Raw genomic sequence first — 17,620 nt, forward strand, 5'->3', positions numbered from 1 at the left:
CTTAAACAAATTCTAGACCTGCAGAAACCACATAATGATAGAGTGAAACAAATTTCCAGCCCAATACAACATGAAAGCTTTACAAGAAAGGTCAATTGCACCAGGCTGGGAGAGGAGAGCCGTCCAGCAGGGGCCAGGGCAGCACAGACAGGGCTGGAGCAGGCTCAGGGGATTGAATCAATGGTAGCTGTTGTGGTTTCCAGACATTAAATTTCAAATTAGGATAAATATAAACATGACACAATGGAGAGTACACTAACTCTAACATCAGAGGACTTGAGTTCAGAACCCACCCATGAAGTTTACTATCCCTGAGACCTTGAGTAACTATTTAACTTCCCTAGACCTTAACTTTATTATCTGTAAAATGAAGAAATTAGATTAGATGGCCTCTGAGGTCCTATCTAGATTTGTAAACCTATAATCTCAGGTTGACATGTCATAAAAGTATCAGAAATTGATGGTCTTCCTCTAAATCTGCCCCTCTTTCTTCCCTCCTTATCTCCTGGTTCCTTTTTCTTCAAAGTTTCTCTTCTTGGGGCAGCTAGGTGGCACAGTGAATAAATAGAGCGCTGGCCCTGGAGTCAGGAGGACTTGAGTTCAAATCCAAACTCAGACAGTCAACACATAGTAGCTGAGTGACCTTGGGCAAGTCACTTAACCCCAATTGCCCTGCCTTCCCCCCTGCAAAAAGACAGAAAAAAAGCTTCTCTTCTCTATAAAAGTAAAGGAAATAAATTGTCCTGTGACAATCATGGGACCGGGGGTGGGGGTGGGGGGCAATCCTCTCTCTCTTAGTCATTACTGGCAAGATTCTTGCCAGAGTCCACCTTAATAGGCTGATTCTTCATCTGGAAGATGGTCATCTACCTGAGAGCCAGAGTAGCTTCAGAAAATGCCAAGGAACAGTCAATATGGTGTTTGCTACCTGACAGCTCCAGAAGAAATGCCAGGAGCAGAACAGAGGTCTGTACACAACATTTGTAGATTTTACCAAGGTCTTTGGTACTGTTAGTAGTGAGGTCTTATGGGAAATTATGTCAAAATTTGGTTCCCCAGAGAAATTCATCAGCATTGTATGTCAGTTTCATGACAGCATGAATACCTGGGTTCTGGATAATGGACAAAGTTCTCATGCCTTCCCAGTCACCAATGGAGTGATACAAGGCTCTGTGCTTGCTCCTATGCTTTTTAACATAATGTTTTCAGTCATGTTGTCAAATGCTTTCAAAGAGGATGAATATGGCATCCAGATCAGTTACTGCACTGGTGGTATATTCTTCAATTTGAAAAGGCTACAAGCCAAGACCAAAGTGGAGGGAGTGTTTAGTGAATGATTTTCCATTTGCAGATTATTGCGCTGTCAGTGAAGCCTCTGAAGCTGAGATGCAACAATGTATGGATCAATTCTCTGCTGTTTCTCCTAGTTTGGGCCTATCAATTACCGTGTTTCCCCGATAATAAGACCTATCCCGAAAATAAGCCCTCCCCTGAAAATAAGCCCTCTGGTGTTTTTCTGACCAAAAAAAATTAATAAGACAGTGTCTTATTATCGGGGAAACACGGTAACACCAAGGAAACACAGAGGCTCCATCAGCCACCACCACACCATCCATATGTGGAACCATTGGTTACAGCAAAAGGAGAATTTTTGAAGTCAGTTCACTGACATTGGGTAGTGTACTTTCCAGGGATGTACACATTGATAATGAGGTTGACACACACATTGCTAGAGCCAGTGTTTGAGAGGCTCCCAAGAAAAGTATAGGAGAGAAGAGGTATTCGAATGAATACCAAACTGAAGGTCTACAGAGCCATTGTGCTGACCTCATTGTTGTGTGCCTGTGAAACCTGGACAGTCTACCAGTGTCATGCCAGGAAACTGAATCATTTCCATTTGAATTGCCTTAGGAAGATTCAGAAGATCACCTGGCAGGATCAGGTACCAGACACCAATGTCCTTACTTGAAATAAACTGCCAAGCATTAAAACTCTACTTCAGAGAGAGCAATTCTGATGGGCTGGCCACATTGTTCAAATGCAAAACATAGGCTTGTCAAAAAGACTTTTATGGAGAACTCACACATGGTAGTCAGAAGAAGAGATACAAGGATACTCTCATCTCTCTCAAGAACATTGGAATTGATTTGTGACATGGGAGACACTGGCACAGGACTGCTCAGCATGGCATGCCCACATCAGAGAAAGTCCTGTGTTCTTTGAGAAAAGCAGAATTGAAATAACCCAAAGGAAGCACAGGATACACAAATTTAGAGAATCCATCCCAAATGTTCACATGGACTATTTTTGCCTGACCTGTGGTAGAGCATTCCAAGCTTGTATTGTTCTGACCAGCCACAGTTGGAAACACTGAAACTTGACTTTGGCATAGTGATGTCATTTTGGTCCTCTTCAAGGATGAAGGACAACAACCAACCAATTCTTCAAAGCTATCAATGATTCTATAGTCGAGAAATATAAGTGGAGAAATATACAGTGGAGAAAAGGGATTAAAATAAATATCATTGATACTAGGAGGTGGAGCCAAGATAGCAGAACTGAAGCAGGAACTTTTCTGAGCTCCTCCATGAATTCTGTCACTAACCTCTAAAAAGTGAATCTGAACAGATTTTAGAGTAACAGAATCCACTGGGAGATGGCGCGTGGCAGATTTCCAGCCCAGAAAAGTGCCCATGTAGGTCTGGCCTGGGGGAGTTCAGAGCACGCAGGGGCTGCACCAGCACGAACCTGAGAGCAGAGCACAGCAGAGTGAGAGCGAGCCCCCGCCAGTGGATCTACCCACCCCAAGAGCAATTCGAAGACATCTCACCAAGGGACCTGAGGATCAGTTGGAGCTGGGTAAGAGAAAGCACAGGACCAGTGACAACAGCTTCTCTTGGGGCTATCACCCAGCAGCCTGGATGTGTAAAAATCGCCTACCTGAACTTCTGGGAGCCAAGATGGTGTAGTAAACCTTGGCTGCTCTAATCCCCCTCCCTGACTTGGAAAACCCAGAGATTAATGCTCCACCAAGTGTAAAATCCTGAAATAGTGAAAACAGCCTCAGGCTTGGGAGTCCTAGAGGAAGGGTATGACTAAAGCATGAAGTAAAGAGCAGGAGTGTCCCAACAAGCCCCACCTCAGCTGACCAGGGTGAGATCCCAAAGGCCAGAGGGGTGGAGCCAGTAAGTGCTAACACCAGAACCCCAGGTGTGCCTTAGCACCACCAGTATCTACCAGAATCTGTAGACACCAGTGCTGCTTGACCACCAGCTGCTGAGCTTTCTGGGCTGTAGCCCAGGGGCACAGAGGCAGAAACCTGAAATGGCCAGACCACCCCTCTCTCACACCTTACTCAGGGTAACCCAGAGGAAACACTGAGAGTCTTGGCCTTGGCCTCAGTCTAGACACCCTACAATAGCCTAGACACACTACAGAACACAAAGTCAACAACCAAGCCCATAGCTCTCAGCCTGATAAGCATGGGTCAGAGCCCTCTGTACCCCAGGAGCAGAAATCCTCTCTAAAAGTCAGGATGTATGCAATCACAATGGACAAGAACGAAACTGTGAAATCAAGAGTATACAATCCTATCACAGCGAGCAACAACAACAATTCAGAGAACAACATGGACTCTATACACCTGAGACCACAGAAGGAAATATGAACTTGTCTCAAGCCCAAAAAGCATTCTTGGAGGAGCTCAAGAAAGATTTTAAAAGACAAATTAGAGAAGTAGAAGATAAATTTAAATCTACAGTGACCAAATTGAAAAAAAAAAACTATCTCACTGAAGAAAACGAATCCTTAAAAATAAAAAATTTGTGAACTGGGACAGGAGGTTCAAAATCTAAGTGGAGAAAATACCTCTTTAAAAAAGGAGCTTCAAAAACTGAGGAAAATAATTCACTAAGAATTAGAACCAATCAAATAGAAGCTAAGGACTCTATGATGCATCAAGAGTCAGTCAAGCAAAACATGAAGATTGAAAAATTAGAAGAAAGTGTAAAATATCTCATTGGAAAAACAGCTGTCTTTGAGAACAGATCCAGGAGAGACAACCTAATAATTATTGGTCTACTAGGAAGCCATGATGAAAAAAGCAGCCTGGACAACATCCTCCAAGAGATTGTCAGAGAAAACTATCCTGAAGTCCTAGAACCAGAGGGTTTTTTTTTAAGTTACACAAAGAATTCACCCATCTCCTCCTGAAAGAGATCCCAAATTGAAAACTCCAAAAAACATAGTAGTCAAATGCCAGAATTACAAGGTTAAGGAGAAAATACTGCAAGCAGCCAGAAAGAAACAATTCAAATATTGTGGAACTACAGTCAGGATCACACAGCACCTAGCAGCTTCTACATTAAAAGAATGGAGGGATTGAATTTGATATTTCATAAGGTAAAAGAGTTCAGACTGCAATCAAGGATCAACTACCCGGAAAAACTGAGCATAATATTTCAGGCAAAGAGATGGTCATTTAATGAAATAAGGGAATTCCAGACTTCCCTAATGAAAAAGTCAGAGTTCAATGGAAAATTTGATCTCCAATACAAGACTCAAGAGAGACATAAAAAGGTAAACAAGGAAATTACACACATGCACATAGGCGCATAACTTGTGATTCAAGAAGAGCAAACTGTTTACATCCCTATAGGGATGTAACCCGTCAATATTGAAATTTATATAATTATTATGACACTTAAATGGGATATACATAGAGGGTGTGGGTATAAATGAACTAATCTGATTATAAAAATCCTTATTAAGAGGTACAAAGGGACTGTAATGGGAGAAAAGGAAAGGATAAAGTAGAAAAGGGTAAATTATGGTATACAAAAAATCATAAAAACATACTATAGTAGAGGGAAAGAAGGTAGGGAGATGAACATCATATGAACTTTATTCTCATTGGTTCTAGTTCAAGGAGGGATCAACATAATCAGTTAAGTCTAGGATTCTAAGGTGAAAAGACACAAAAACTCATTATGATAGAGGGAAAGGAGGGATGGAGAGGAATACTGTATGAAATTTATCTTCATCTGTTTGGGTTCAAGGAGGAAATAACATACTTCATTAAGTATAAAAATCTATTGGGCCCTACAGGCAGTAGGAGGGATAAGAGGAGAAAAAAGGGGAGGTGGTTAGAAGGGAGGGAAATAGTACTAAGGGAAAAGGGTAGGTAAAGAGAAGAGGAGCACAGGGAGGCAATACTGAGGGAGGCAGTGGTCAAAAGAAAAACTCTTAAGGAGAGGAAGGGAGAAGGAAGAAATAAAAATGTAAACAGGGGAGGGAATAGGATGGAGGGAAAGACAGATAGTAATCATAATTGTGAATGTGAATGGGATGAACTCTCCCACAAAACAGAGGCTGATAGCAGAATAGATTAAAAACCACAATCCTACAATATGCTGTCTACAAGAAACACATCTGAAACAAGGGGATATGCACAGGGTAATGATAAATGGCTGTAGTAGAATATAGTATGCTTCAGCTAAAGTAAAAAAAGCAGGGTAGCAATCCTTATCTCAGATAAAGCAAAAGCAAAAATAGATCTAATTAAAAGAGATAAGGAAGGAAACGTTATCCTGCTAAAAGGCACCATCAAAAATGAAGCAATATCGTTACTTAACCTATATGCACCGAGCGGTATAGCATTCAAATAGAAGTTAAGGGACTTAGAGGAAGCAATAGATAGCAAAACTATACTATTGGGGGAACTCAATCTCCCCCTCTCTGAACTTGATAAATCTAACCTCAAAATAAACAAGGAAGAAGTTAAGGAGGTGAATACAATTTTAGAGATAGATTTCTGGAGAAAATTGAATGGGGATAAAAAGGAATATACCTTTTTCTCAGTGGTATATGGCACATACAAAAAACTGACCATGTACTAGGGCATAAAAACCTCCCAGATCAGTGCAGAAAGGCAGAAATATTAAATGTATCCTTCTCAGATCATGATGCAATAAAAATCATATGCAACAAAGGGCCATGGAAAGATAAACAAAAAAATAATTGGAAACTAAATAATTTAATCCTTAAGAATGAGTGGGTCAAACAAGCAATTATAGAAACAATCAGTAAATTCATTGAAGAGAATGACAATAATGAGACAACATACCAAAACTTGTGGGATGCATCAAAAACAGGTCTTAGGGGAAGTTTTATATCCCTGAATGCATACATGAATAAAATAGAGAAAAGGGAGGTCAATAAATTGGGCATGCAACTGAAAAAGCTAGAAAAAGAACAAATTGAAAATCCCCAATTAAATACTTAATGAGAAATACTGAAAACCAAAGAAGAGATTAATGAAATTGAATTTTAAGAAAACTATTGAATTAATAAATAAAACTAAGAGCTGGACAGACCTTTAGTCAATATGATTAAAAAGAAAGAAGAAAATTGAATTATGAGAATCAAAAATGAAAAGGTTGAATGTACCTCCAATGAAGAGGAAATTAAAACAATAATTAGAAATTATTTTGCCTAATTGTATGTACATAAATTTGACAATCTTGGTGAAATGGATGAATATTTTAAAAAAATATATAATTTGCCCAGATTAACTGAACAGGAAGTAAATTATTTGAATAACTCCATCTCATAAAAAGAAATTGAACAAGCCATCCATCAATGAACTTCCTAGGAAAATAATCTCCAGGTGGATTTGCTAGTTAATTCTATCAAATATTCAAAGATCACTTGATTCCAATATTTTACAAACTATTTGGGAAAATTGATGGAGTCCTACAAAATTCTTTTTACAACACAAATATGGTAATGATACCTAAATGGGGAAGAGACAAAATAAAGAAAGAAAATTATAGACCAATTTCCTTCATGAATATAGATGCAAAAATTTTAAATAAAATATTAGCAAAAAGACTTCAACAATTTATCACAAGAATAATACACTTCATCAGGTAGGATTTATTCCAGGAATGCAAGGATGGTTCAATATTAGGAAAACTATCAGTATAATTCATCATATCAACAACAAAACTAGCAGAAAGCATATGATTATCTCACTAGATGCAGGAAAGGCTTTTGACAAAATACAACAGCTATTCCTATTAAAAATACTAGAAAGTACAGGAATAAGTTGAGTCTTCCTTAAAATGATAAATGGCATCTATCTAAAACAGTAAGCAAGTATTATATGTAATTATTATAAGTAGTTACTAATATGTAATTATACGTAATAAAAGCATTTCCGGTAAGATCTGGGGTGAAACAAGGATGTCCACTATCACCCCACTTATTCAGTTTCGTACTAGAAATGTTAGCAGTAGCAATAAGAGAAGAAAAAGAAATTGAAGGAATTAAATTAAGCAAAGAAGAGACTAAGGTATCACTCTGTGCAAATGACTTGATGATATACTTAGAGAATCAAGTAAAAAAGTACTTGAGATAATAAATAAATTTGGCAAAGTTGCAGGATATGAAATAAACCTGCATATATCCTCAACATTCCTATATATTTCTAATGAAATCCAGCAGCAAGAGATAGAAAGAGAAATCCCATTTAAAGTTACTGTAGACGTTATAAAATTTTTGGGAATCTACCTGCCAAAACAAGCCAAGGATCTATGTGAACACAACTACAAAACACTTTTCACACAAATAAAGTCAGATCTAACTAATTGGAAAAACATCAGTTGTTCATGGATGGGTCGAGCTAGTGTAATAAAGATGACAATTTTACCCAAATTAAATTACATATTTAGTGCTATACCAATCAATCTACCAAAAAAATTACTTTATAGAGCTAGAAAAAATAGTAACAAAATTCATTTGGAAGGACAAAAAGTCCACAATATCAAGAGAATTAATGGGGAAAAAAATGCTAGGGAAGGTGGCCTACCTATACCAGATTTTAATCCATATTATAAAGCAGGAGTCATCAAAATTACTTGGTACTGGCTCAGGAATAAAGTAGTGGATCAATAGAATAGATTGGGTACATGAGACTCAGCAGTCAATGACTATAGTAATCTACTGTGTGATAAATCCAAAGACCCCAGTTTTGGGGATAAGAATTCACTATTTTGACAAAAACTGCTGGGAAAACTGAAATATAGTATGCCAGAAACTGGGCCTAGACCTATATCTAACATTGTATACCAAAATCAAGTGAAAATGGGTTCATGATCTACTGTAATCAATCTGGGAGAGCAAGGAATAGTTTACCTGTCAGATTTATGGAGAAGGGAAGTTTTTATGACCAAACAAGTGTTAGAGAGCATTATAAAATGCAAAATGGGTAATTCTGATTACATGAAATTAAAAAGTTTCTGTACAAACAAAGCCAATGTAAGCAAGATTAGGAGGGAAATGGAAAATTGGGAGTTTTTACAACCAGTGTCTCTGATAAAGGACTCATTTCTAAAATGTACTGAGAACTGATCAAATCTATAAGAATACAATTCATTCCCCAATTAATAAATAGTCAAAGGATATAAAGAGACAGTTTTCAGAGGAAGAAATTAAAGACATCTATAAGCATATGAAAAAATGCTCTAAAGCACTATTGATTAGAGAAATGCAAATCTAAACAACTCTGAGGTACCATATCTCACTGGCCAGATTGGCTAAGATAACAAAACAGGAAAATGATAAATGCTGGAGAGGATGTGAAAAAATTGGAACACTAATGCATTGCTGGTGGGGTTGTGAAATGATTCGACTATTCTGGATGGCGATCTAGAATTATGCCCAAGGTCATATGGCTAGTAAGCATTACGTGTCTGAGGCCAGATTTGAACTCAGGTCCTCCTGACTCTGGGGCTGGTGCTCTATTCTCTGGACCACCTACCTGCCTCCTAATGCAGGACTCTTTAAAGGCCACATTGTATTATACAGACTCTAGAGATTAAGACCTGGATTTAGATTCCATCTTAATACTTAATATCTATGGGACCCTGAGACAAGTCATTTAATCTCCCTAGGCCTCAGTTTCCCCATTTGTAAAATGAGAGATTTGAACTAGAGGTCTTTGAGATCTTTTTCAGTTCTAATGAGGTCCCCTCTAGATCTCTGATTCTATAAATTCAGAGCTGGCAGCAGTAGTATGCTGTTAAGTGTTTAACAATCAGCTTTCTAAAGCTCTAAGCTGAATTTTAGTACTAACATTTTCTCTATCACTTCCTTAAATCTAGATAATCAATAAAATGATAAATCAAGCCTTGAGCTGTAGCATTTGCTGATTTCAAAGTATAAATTTTGATGCTTTTCAATCATGTCCAAGTCTTCATGACCTTATTTGGGGTTTTCTTGGCAAAGATACTGGAATGGTTTGCCATTTCCTTCTCCAGCTCATTTTACAGACAAGGAACTGAGACAAATGGGGTTAAGTGACTTGCCCAGAGTCACACAGCTAATAAGTATCTGAGGCCAGATTTGAATTCAGGAAGACAGGTCTTTCTGACTTTAGGTCTGGTACTTTATCCACTGTGACACCTACATGTCCCATGTAAGGTATAAATGCTAACACTGAAAATTGAACAATCAGTTTTCCTGAGCTAGCTTCAGGATAGAGCAGATCTTTAAGGAACCAATGAAGCACATAATGTCTTGGTTAAAATGTCATAGGTGGTAGGTAACAGAGCAGGGATTAGACTCTTGGTCACACAAGTGCTAAGCAGCGATCTGAAGCCAGTCCCTTTGACTCTTGATTCAAGGCTCTTGCCATTTATATCATAAGAATCTTAGGAACAACCAACAGTGACTATGGGAAGAACAGAGAGGGAAGATTCAGGGAGCAGCAAGCCCAGGGCATTCAAGGTACTGCAGTTATTATTATTGGTATTGCCATTTGGTGGAAATCTTTTGAGCCACATGAAGCCCTGTTCTTGTCCCCCATCACTTAGTCAGATTGATCATGATACTGACTGTGTTAGTTGGGCAGTCACCGAAGTTGTAATGTTAGTGCAGACAACCCACTTGCTTTCCTTTTGTTCTCCTGTTGTCAATTTTCAACTGGCTCTGAGATGACCCTGCAAGATAATAATGATGAAGAGGAGAAGTGTTGTCTCCTGTCTGACGCTGGCCAATGGAATTATATACAGCACCAGGTGATGGGATGACACTGGATAGGTGAACTCCCCTATCTGTAACTGCCTAGAGATCTACATAACTTGCAGGGTGATAAACTCAAGGCTGGTTCCCATAAAAGAAACCACTCTAATTAGCCTCAATAAAGCCTCCACATGATGAATCCAGTGAAGCCAGTAAGGTCCCCTACAGGAGCTCATTCCATAAGGTTTTTACTGGGGCTTCTTTCTGCTGCTGGAAAAGTGAGCTTATACCCTTTGATAAAAATTCTTTTTGCTACCATGTAGTGGTTCTTACTGTCCTGTGTTCCCACAATGAAATCCCAGCTCTTTACATCTTACCGTCTCTGGCTCATTTTCAAAGACTTCTCTAGCTTCTTCTCTGTTACATAGCTCTTCAATGCATTCTCGTTCTAGATTTCCTTTTTTAGTTTCCTCCATAAAAGTGTTTGCTCGGCGTTTCCTCATAAGAATCTGTGAGGCGTGCTGCTTTGACAAAACTTGGGGGGGAAAGAAAAAAAAAGCTTGCATTAATTCATTCATATATTTTTCTTCTATAACTCATTTGCTTCTAATATCAGTGTCCACGAATATTTGTACTAAGTACATATATAGTCTTAAAACCAAAAATGTATTATTTTTTGTTAATAAGTACACATATTTACACAGGACAATACACTTGTCAGCCCATAGTTAGGTAACTATCCTCATGTCTTGTAAACAGTATGTAACAAGTTCATGAATCAAATTCCTACCAAAAAATGTCTATTCTCATTGCCTTTACTTTTAAAATTCCCATTTATTTCTTAACCACTTGCAACCTCGTTTCAAACCCCACTACCTAATGGAAATTGGTCTTGATAAAGTTACCAGTCAGTTGTTAATTCTGATGACTGTAGCTCAGTCATCATCCTTCCTGGCATTTCTTCAGCTTCTGAAACTGTTGATCACCTCTTCCTCTTGGTTATTCTCTCATACTTTTTTTTAATGGCACTGTTCTTTCTTGGTTTTCTTCCTGTCTTAATGACTTTTCTTAGGCTCGTCTTCCATGTCTTTATATATCACCTCCTAAACAGGGGTATTCCCCCAAGGCACACCCCTAGATCCCCTTCTATCTACACCTTCTTTCTTGGTGATATCATCACTGCCTCAGAGTTTAATTATCAACTCAGAATTTGAGAACTGGAAGGAATCTCAGTAGCCATTTACACCTATTACTGTCTATAAAAAAAATTATATCTCCACTACAACATATGAAATAAATAGTCACTGAGTCTCTGTCTAAAGACCTACAAAGATGGAAAACTCACTAGCTCTTAAGGCAGTTCACCACATTTCTGAGTAGTCCGAATTTAACAGCTTCTATATTAAGGGATCATAGGGCTTGGAATATGATATTTTGAAGGGCAAAGGAGGTAGGATTAAAATCAAGAATCATCTACCCAGCAGTCAAGAGGAAAACATGGATATTGAATGAAATAGAAGACTTTCAAGCATTCTTGCTGAAAAAAATAATAGAACTAAATAGAAAACTTGACTTTCAAATACAAGAATCCAGAGAAGCATGAAAAGGTATGATCAATCTGATAAGAATATCACCTTCCCAATTATTTTCAAAGTGAAGTGTATTTCTCTGGGTCTTCTTACTCTCACAAATAGGCACAGAAGAATGCTTTCTCTGTAAGTTTTTCACTTTTTTTTCTCTCTCTTGCACTCACTTGTCCAGATGACAGAAAGCAATTTCACTAAATGCTAAATATAATCAGCCTGCATCCACACATGAACCTCTGGGTATCATATATAGCCCATCTCACTGGGAACCCATATGTCTTTGCTTTCTTAGAAAGCACATTGCCGCACCATTGCTGTGTGATTCTCAAGCTCAATTATTATTGAATCTCACATTCATTCCTGAAACTGGGTCCTTTTTCACCTTTATGAGGGAGCAAGGTAGAGCTTTTACATTTCAAAGGAGATTTGTGGTCTATTAGTGAAACCAATATAAAGGAAAGACAGCTAACAGAGAGCAGGGAATTAAAATGTTTCTAGGACAGTAGAGATGGAAGCTTTTCAGTTACAAATAGGTTGTGAAGATATGCTAATGAATTAAAGTGATAAATACCAAGTCAGTTTTCCATTTCTTCTAAGAAAAAGTTTTAAACCTATGGAAATGGCCAGGCACATATGCATATTGATCACAGAATTTAAATCTGGAAAGGACTTTAGTGATCATCTACTCCAACCCTCCACTTTACAGATGAAGCTCATATAGGCTCATGACTTGACCGAGATAACATAAAAAGCAATATTTGTGATTCTCTGTTCTCTACCATCTATCCAGATCTTACTCTTAATTTAAAGTCCAAACTAATCCCAGTTCCTTCCATCAAATCCTCTCTTTCTTATTCTAACTTTTCCTTATCTTATTCTGATACTGTTTCCATAGACTTTTCATTCTGGACACACAATTTCAAACTCATTTATGAAATAGTTTATCATTTAAAAAAAATAATTACCTCTGATCTGTTCTAGAATTTTCCCAGCAAACGAACTCAAGTTCATTGGCTTTCTCTTGCCTTTTCCCCCAAAATTGAGATATTTGCCTCTCTCCAATGTTGTGGTATTCCTCCCATTTTCTAATTCTATTAAGATAACTTTTCATAGAGTCAAAATGGGTAAGCCCTAATCTCCTTCTTGTGCTCCAGGCTCAATTACCAACTGCCTCCTATATATCTTCCAATGTTCCTCAGGCATCTCAAATTCAACCTTTCCAAAACCTGCCCTTCCAAACTTCCCTATTTTTGTTAATAGTATCATCATCTGGGGACAGAGTCAAGATGGCTGAATAGAAGCGGGTCCTCTGCCCAGCTCCAGCTTCCACCTTCCCCAATTCATGTAAAAGGGAGTTACAGAACCCACAAAATGACACAGAGAAGCTAACCTCCTGCTGAGGATAGCCCAGCAGGCCAGCAGAAATCAGCCAGCTCAGTGCTGTGAGAGCTGAGCCCAGCTCCACGCAGAGGTTTTAGCACCAGGGTGGGCCTGACCAGCCCCTGGCTGGAGGGACTCCAGATCACCAGCAGCTGTGGCCATATGCAGAATTATCAACACATAGATACTAAGGAAAAAGTGAGAGGTCAGTGAACTGTGGACTTTGGGACCTGGTAGGTGGGAATGAATCCACCGCTACCCCTGGTGCAAGAAGCCCCTGAGGAGCTGCATTCCCCACGTGGCAGCTTCAGCTCCTGGCCTGCAGAGTGTAGGGGAACCAAGAGACCAGTCTGAAGGGTAATCGTTCTTGCTTTATTTAACCTGCTTGGATCTGGATTGTGGTCTAGAATGGAGGTCCTGGTGGGGGTGTCCAGCTTGACAGAGCCTGTGGAGGCTACAGCAAGAGCAACCTACTAATACCTCCAGCAGCTGAGAAAACCCCAACATTTGGGACGGAAGCTCCCCTGTCTGGTAGCAGAGTCCTACTGTGGCAAAAAGTCCAAAAGCCAAGTAAATGAGTGGCAACATGACTGGGCAAAGGAATCAAAGCAAACAGAAGAATGCAAAATTAGACTCCTATTTTGGGGACAAAAAGGATCAAAGCATGGAACAGGAGGAAGACAGTGAAGTCAGAACTCCTGCACCAAAAGCTTCAAAGGAAAATACAAACTGGTTACATGCCATAGAGGACCTTAAGAAGCAGATAAGAGAAGTGGAGGAAAAACTGGTAAGAGAAATGAGAACAATGCAAGAAAATTACAAAATGAGAGTCAACAGCCTGACTGAGGAAAATCATACCTTAAAAATCTAGACTAACTCAAATGGCAAAAGAGGCTCAAAAAGGCAATGAGGAGAAGAATGCCTTAAAAAGCTAAATTTTCCAGATGGAAAAGGAATCTCAAAAGCTCACTGAGGAGAATCATTGCTTCAGAATTAGATTGGAGCAAATGGAAGCTAATGACTTTATGAGAAATCAAGGTACTGTTAAACAGATGCAAACAAATGAAAGAATAGAAGGCAATGTGAAATATTTCATGGGAAAAACCACTGACCTGGAAAATATATCCAGCAGAGATAATTTAAAAAATATTGGACTACCTGAAAGCCATGGTCAAAGAAAGAACCTAGAAATCATCCTCCAAGAAATCCTCAAGGAAAACTGCCCTGATGTTTTAGAACCAGAGGGCAAAATAGAGGTTGAAAGAATCCACCAATCACCTCCTGAAAAAGATCCCCAAAATAAAACTCTTTGGAATATTATAGCCAGGTTCCAGAACTCCCAGATCAAGGAGAGAATATTACAAGCAGCCAGGAAGAAACAATTTGAATATTGTGGAAACACAATCAGGATAACCCAGGATCCTGGCAACTTCTACACTGAGAGATCGAAGGCCTTGGAATATGATATTCCGGAGGTCAAAGAAGCTGGGATTAAAACCAAGAATCACCTACCCAGCAAAACTGAGTATCATGTTTCAGGGGGAAAATATGGTCATTCAGTGGAATAGAGGACTTTCAAGCATTCTTCTTGAAGAAACCAGAGTTGAATAGAAAATTTGACATTTAGATACAAGAAGCAAGAGAAGCATGAGAAGGTAAACAGGGAAAAGAAATCATAAGGAACTTATCAAAGTTGAACTATTAACATTCCTACATGGAAAAACAATAATTGTAACTGATGAAACTTTTCTCAGTATGAAAATAGTTGAAGGGAACAGAAATACATACATACATACATATATATATATATATATATATATATATATCAGAGGCTATATGGGCATATGAATACATATGTGAATGTGTGTATATATATTTACAGGTATACATAGATAGAGGGCACAGGACCAATTTAATAGGAAGGGATGATACTTAAAAAAGTGAAATTAAGAGGTGAGAGAGGAATATAATGAGAGGAGATGGGGAGAGACAGAATGGGGTAAACTATCTCATATAGAAAAGGCAAGGGAAAATGGTTATAATGAAGGGGTAAAATAGGAAGGCAAAAGGGAATGGATCAATCTTATTCTCATTGAATTTGGCTTGGGGAGGGAATGAAATACACACTAAATAGGGTATCTCACCCTACAGGAGAGTAGGGGGAAGGGGATAAGAGGGAGGATGATGGAAGGGAGGGCAGGCTGGGGGGGAGGGAAGTTGGAAGCACCCACTTTTGAAAAGGGACAGGATCAAAGTAGAGAAAAGAACTAGTGGGAGGTGGGATAGGAGGGAGAGAAACATAGTCAGTCTTTTACAATGTATCTACTTTGTTATTGTTTTGCATTAGCTACACAAGTACAACCTATACTGAACTGCTAATCTTCCCTGTAAGGGTGGGTGACAAGGGAGGAAGGAAATGAATCTGGAATTCAAAGTTTTAAAACCAAATTTTTAAGTATATAGATATATATGTAGATATGTTAATAATACTATTTTACATGTAATTGGGAAATAAGATATAAGGCACTGGGGCATAGAGATCCACCATGCCCTACTGGAAAAGTCAAAAGGGGTATGAAAGAAGATATGGGATAGGGCAGATTGGAGGATTGGATATACTGTGGGACTGCTATTTTGGCATGGTGGGTAGGGGAAAAACGGGGAGAAAATGTGTAACTCAAAATCTGGTGGAAATGAATGATGTAAATCAGAAGTTAATAGAGCATTTGAAAATTTTAAAAAATGTACTTTAAACAAAAAAAAAAATTCGGGATTGCTAAGTTAACCTCACAATATGGTTTTGGTCTAAGTGATTAAAAGGTCAATTTTTGTTTTTTGTCAACTTTTTTTACACTAAAGCCTGTAGTAAACCAATCATAGGATCACTGATTTAGAGTTAGATCTTAGACCTTAAAGGCCATCTAGTTCAATACTCTCATTTCATAGATGTGGAAGTGGAGGTTCAGAGGCTACAATTAGTATATTTCAAGTGGGTAGGTGATGTAAAACTTAAGAGCCTTGTTAATAAACTTTTTATACTGATGAAAGTAACAAGACCTCATTCTTTATAGAGAAGACCTCAACGTTATTTTTAAAAGAGGATTCCTTTCAATTTATTCTTTTTCCTAATAGTATTTTTTTCTAATTACATGTAAAGAAAGATTTCAACAGTCACTTTTATAAGATTTTTAGTTCCAAACTTTTTTCTCCTTCCTTTCCCTTCATTCCCCCCTCCCCAAGATAGCAAGCAGTCTGATATAGGACCTCCACATCACTGATGAAAGTATAAATAAGCAAAGAAGAAATAGAGAACAGAGAAACTAATAATAGTTTCTCAAATGGACGAATAGGTTTCTATCTGAGAAGCAGTTTGGCTTAGTATCTGGCATATGGTATTGTTAATGTATTTTTACTATGTAAGGCACATGAAAAACTTTGGGGCAGAATGTAGTGGTAATGGGAATTTGAAGATCTTCCCTATCCCCTAATAGGCCAAATGTAATCATGTGGAGCCTGTGGTGGGAGGAGTTTGCTGAAGCGTGGAGCAGAGCCCACAGGAAGCTGGGACTCAGAGAAGTTAGAGCTAGAGGGAAGAGAGGATGCACCCAAGGAGACAGTTAGTCTTGTGAGTGTTTGCCCCCTGCTGTTACAGCTAGGCTTGTAAGTGTTTGTTTGTGGGAAGGATAAAGTATGGTGTGACTTCCTGTCGTGCTATGGTGTATTAACTTCTTTGTTGCTATGATGGCCTCAGTTTCCTGGTGTTGGGATTTGGCTTTCTGGTATCTGAATAAATGCTTTGCTTCTGTCTTCTATATGGAGAGTCTGCTATATTTTGAGCTTGAGAACCATGCCGGCATATTCGTAGTCATAGTCAGTGCTATGAATATTGCATTGGTGCTACATGTACTAGATTCAGCATTAGTAAGGACTGGATTTAAATCTTGCCTTTGATATTTAACATGAAAATAAGCAAGTCATTTAACTTCTCTAAACTTATAGGAGGTAACTGGAGGAATGTAGGTGACTCAATGGATAGAGCACTAGGCTGGAATCAGGAAGCCCTGAGTTCAAATTTGATCTCAGATACTCACTATTTATGTGACCCTGGGAAAGTCATTTAACTTTTGTTTGTCTTAATCCACTGGAGAAAGAAATGGCAAACCACTCTAGTATCTTTGCCAGGAAAAGCCCATATAGGGTTACAAAGAGTTGTAGACAACTGAATGATTGAATAACAAAACTTGTTTTCTCATCTGTAAAATAGGATAATACTATTAGTACCTGCCTCAGAGGTTTAATGAAAGGCTTAAATGAGATAAGATATTTAAAGTGCTATACGAGTACCTTTTATACAAAAATTCTTATATGATTTCCACTAACTTTCAAGCTATGTGATGCTGGGCAAGTCACTTAACCTCTGTCTTAATCTACTGGAGAAGGAAATGGCAAAGCCATCCGGTATCTTTGCCAAGAAAATGCTAGGGACAGTCCTGGCATGATATGGTCCATGGAATCACTAAGAGTCAAACACAACTGAACAACAGCAACAATAACAACATTAGCTTCCAAGAAGACTGCTGCTAGACTAGATTGAGTTTGTAAATCAAAATCTTTGCTATTCTAAAAAAAAA

General features: G+C 38.4%; 1 protein-coding gene across 1 annotated transcript in view; it reads right to left on the reverse strand.

Annotated features, from left to right (window-relative positions):
* PROS1 (protein S) overlaps positions 1 to 10,553 on the reverse strand; it is a 96,606-nt gene extending 86,053 nt beyond the window's left edge. Inside the window, exon 1 of the mRNA XM_069093935.1 lies at positions 10,401 to 10,553. Coding sequence (XP_068950036.1) covers positions 10,401 to 10,526 — 126 coding nt within the window. The 5' untranslated portion in view covers positions 10,527 to 10,553. The remainder of the gene's footprint in view (positions 1 to 10,400) is intronic.
* Positions 10,554 to 17,620: the final 7,067 nt, after the last annotated feature.

This window comes from Petaurus breviceps, unplaced genomic scaffold, assembly GCF_028583685.1.
Source record: "Petaurus breviceps papuanus isolate PSGF00001 unplaced genomic scaffold, PetGlider_PUasm1.0 213, whole genome shotgun sequence".
Classification (NCBI taxonomy): domain Eukaryota; kingdom Metazoa; phylum Chordata; class Mammalia; order Diprotodontia; family Petauridae; genus Petaurus; species Petaurus breviceps.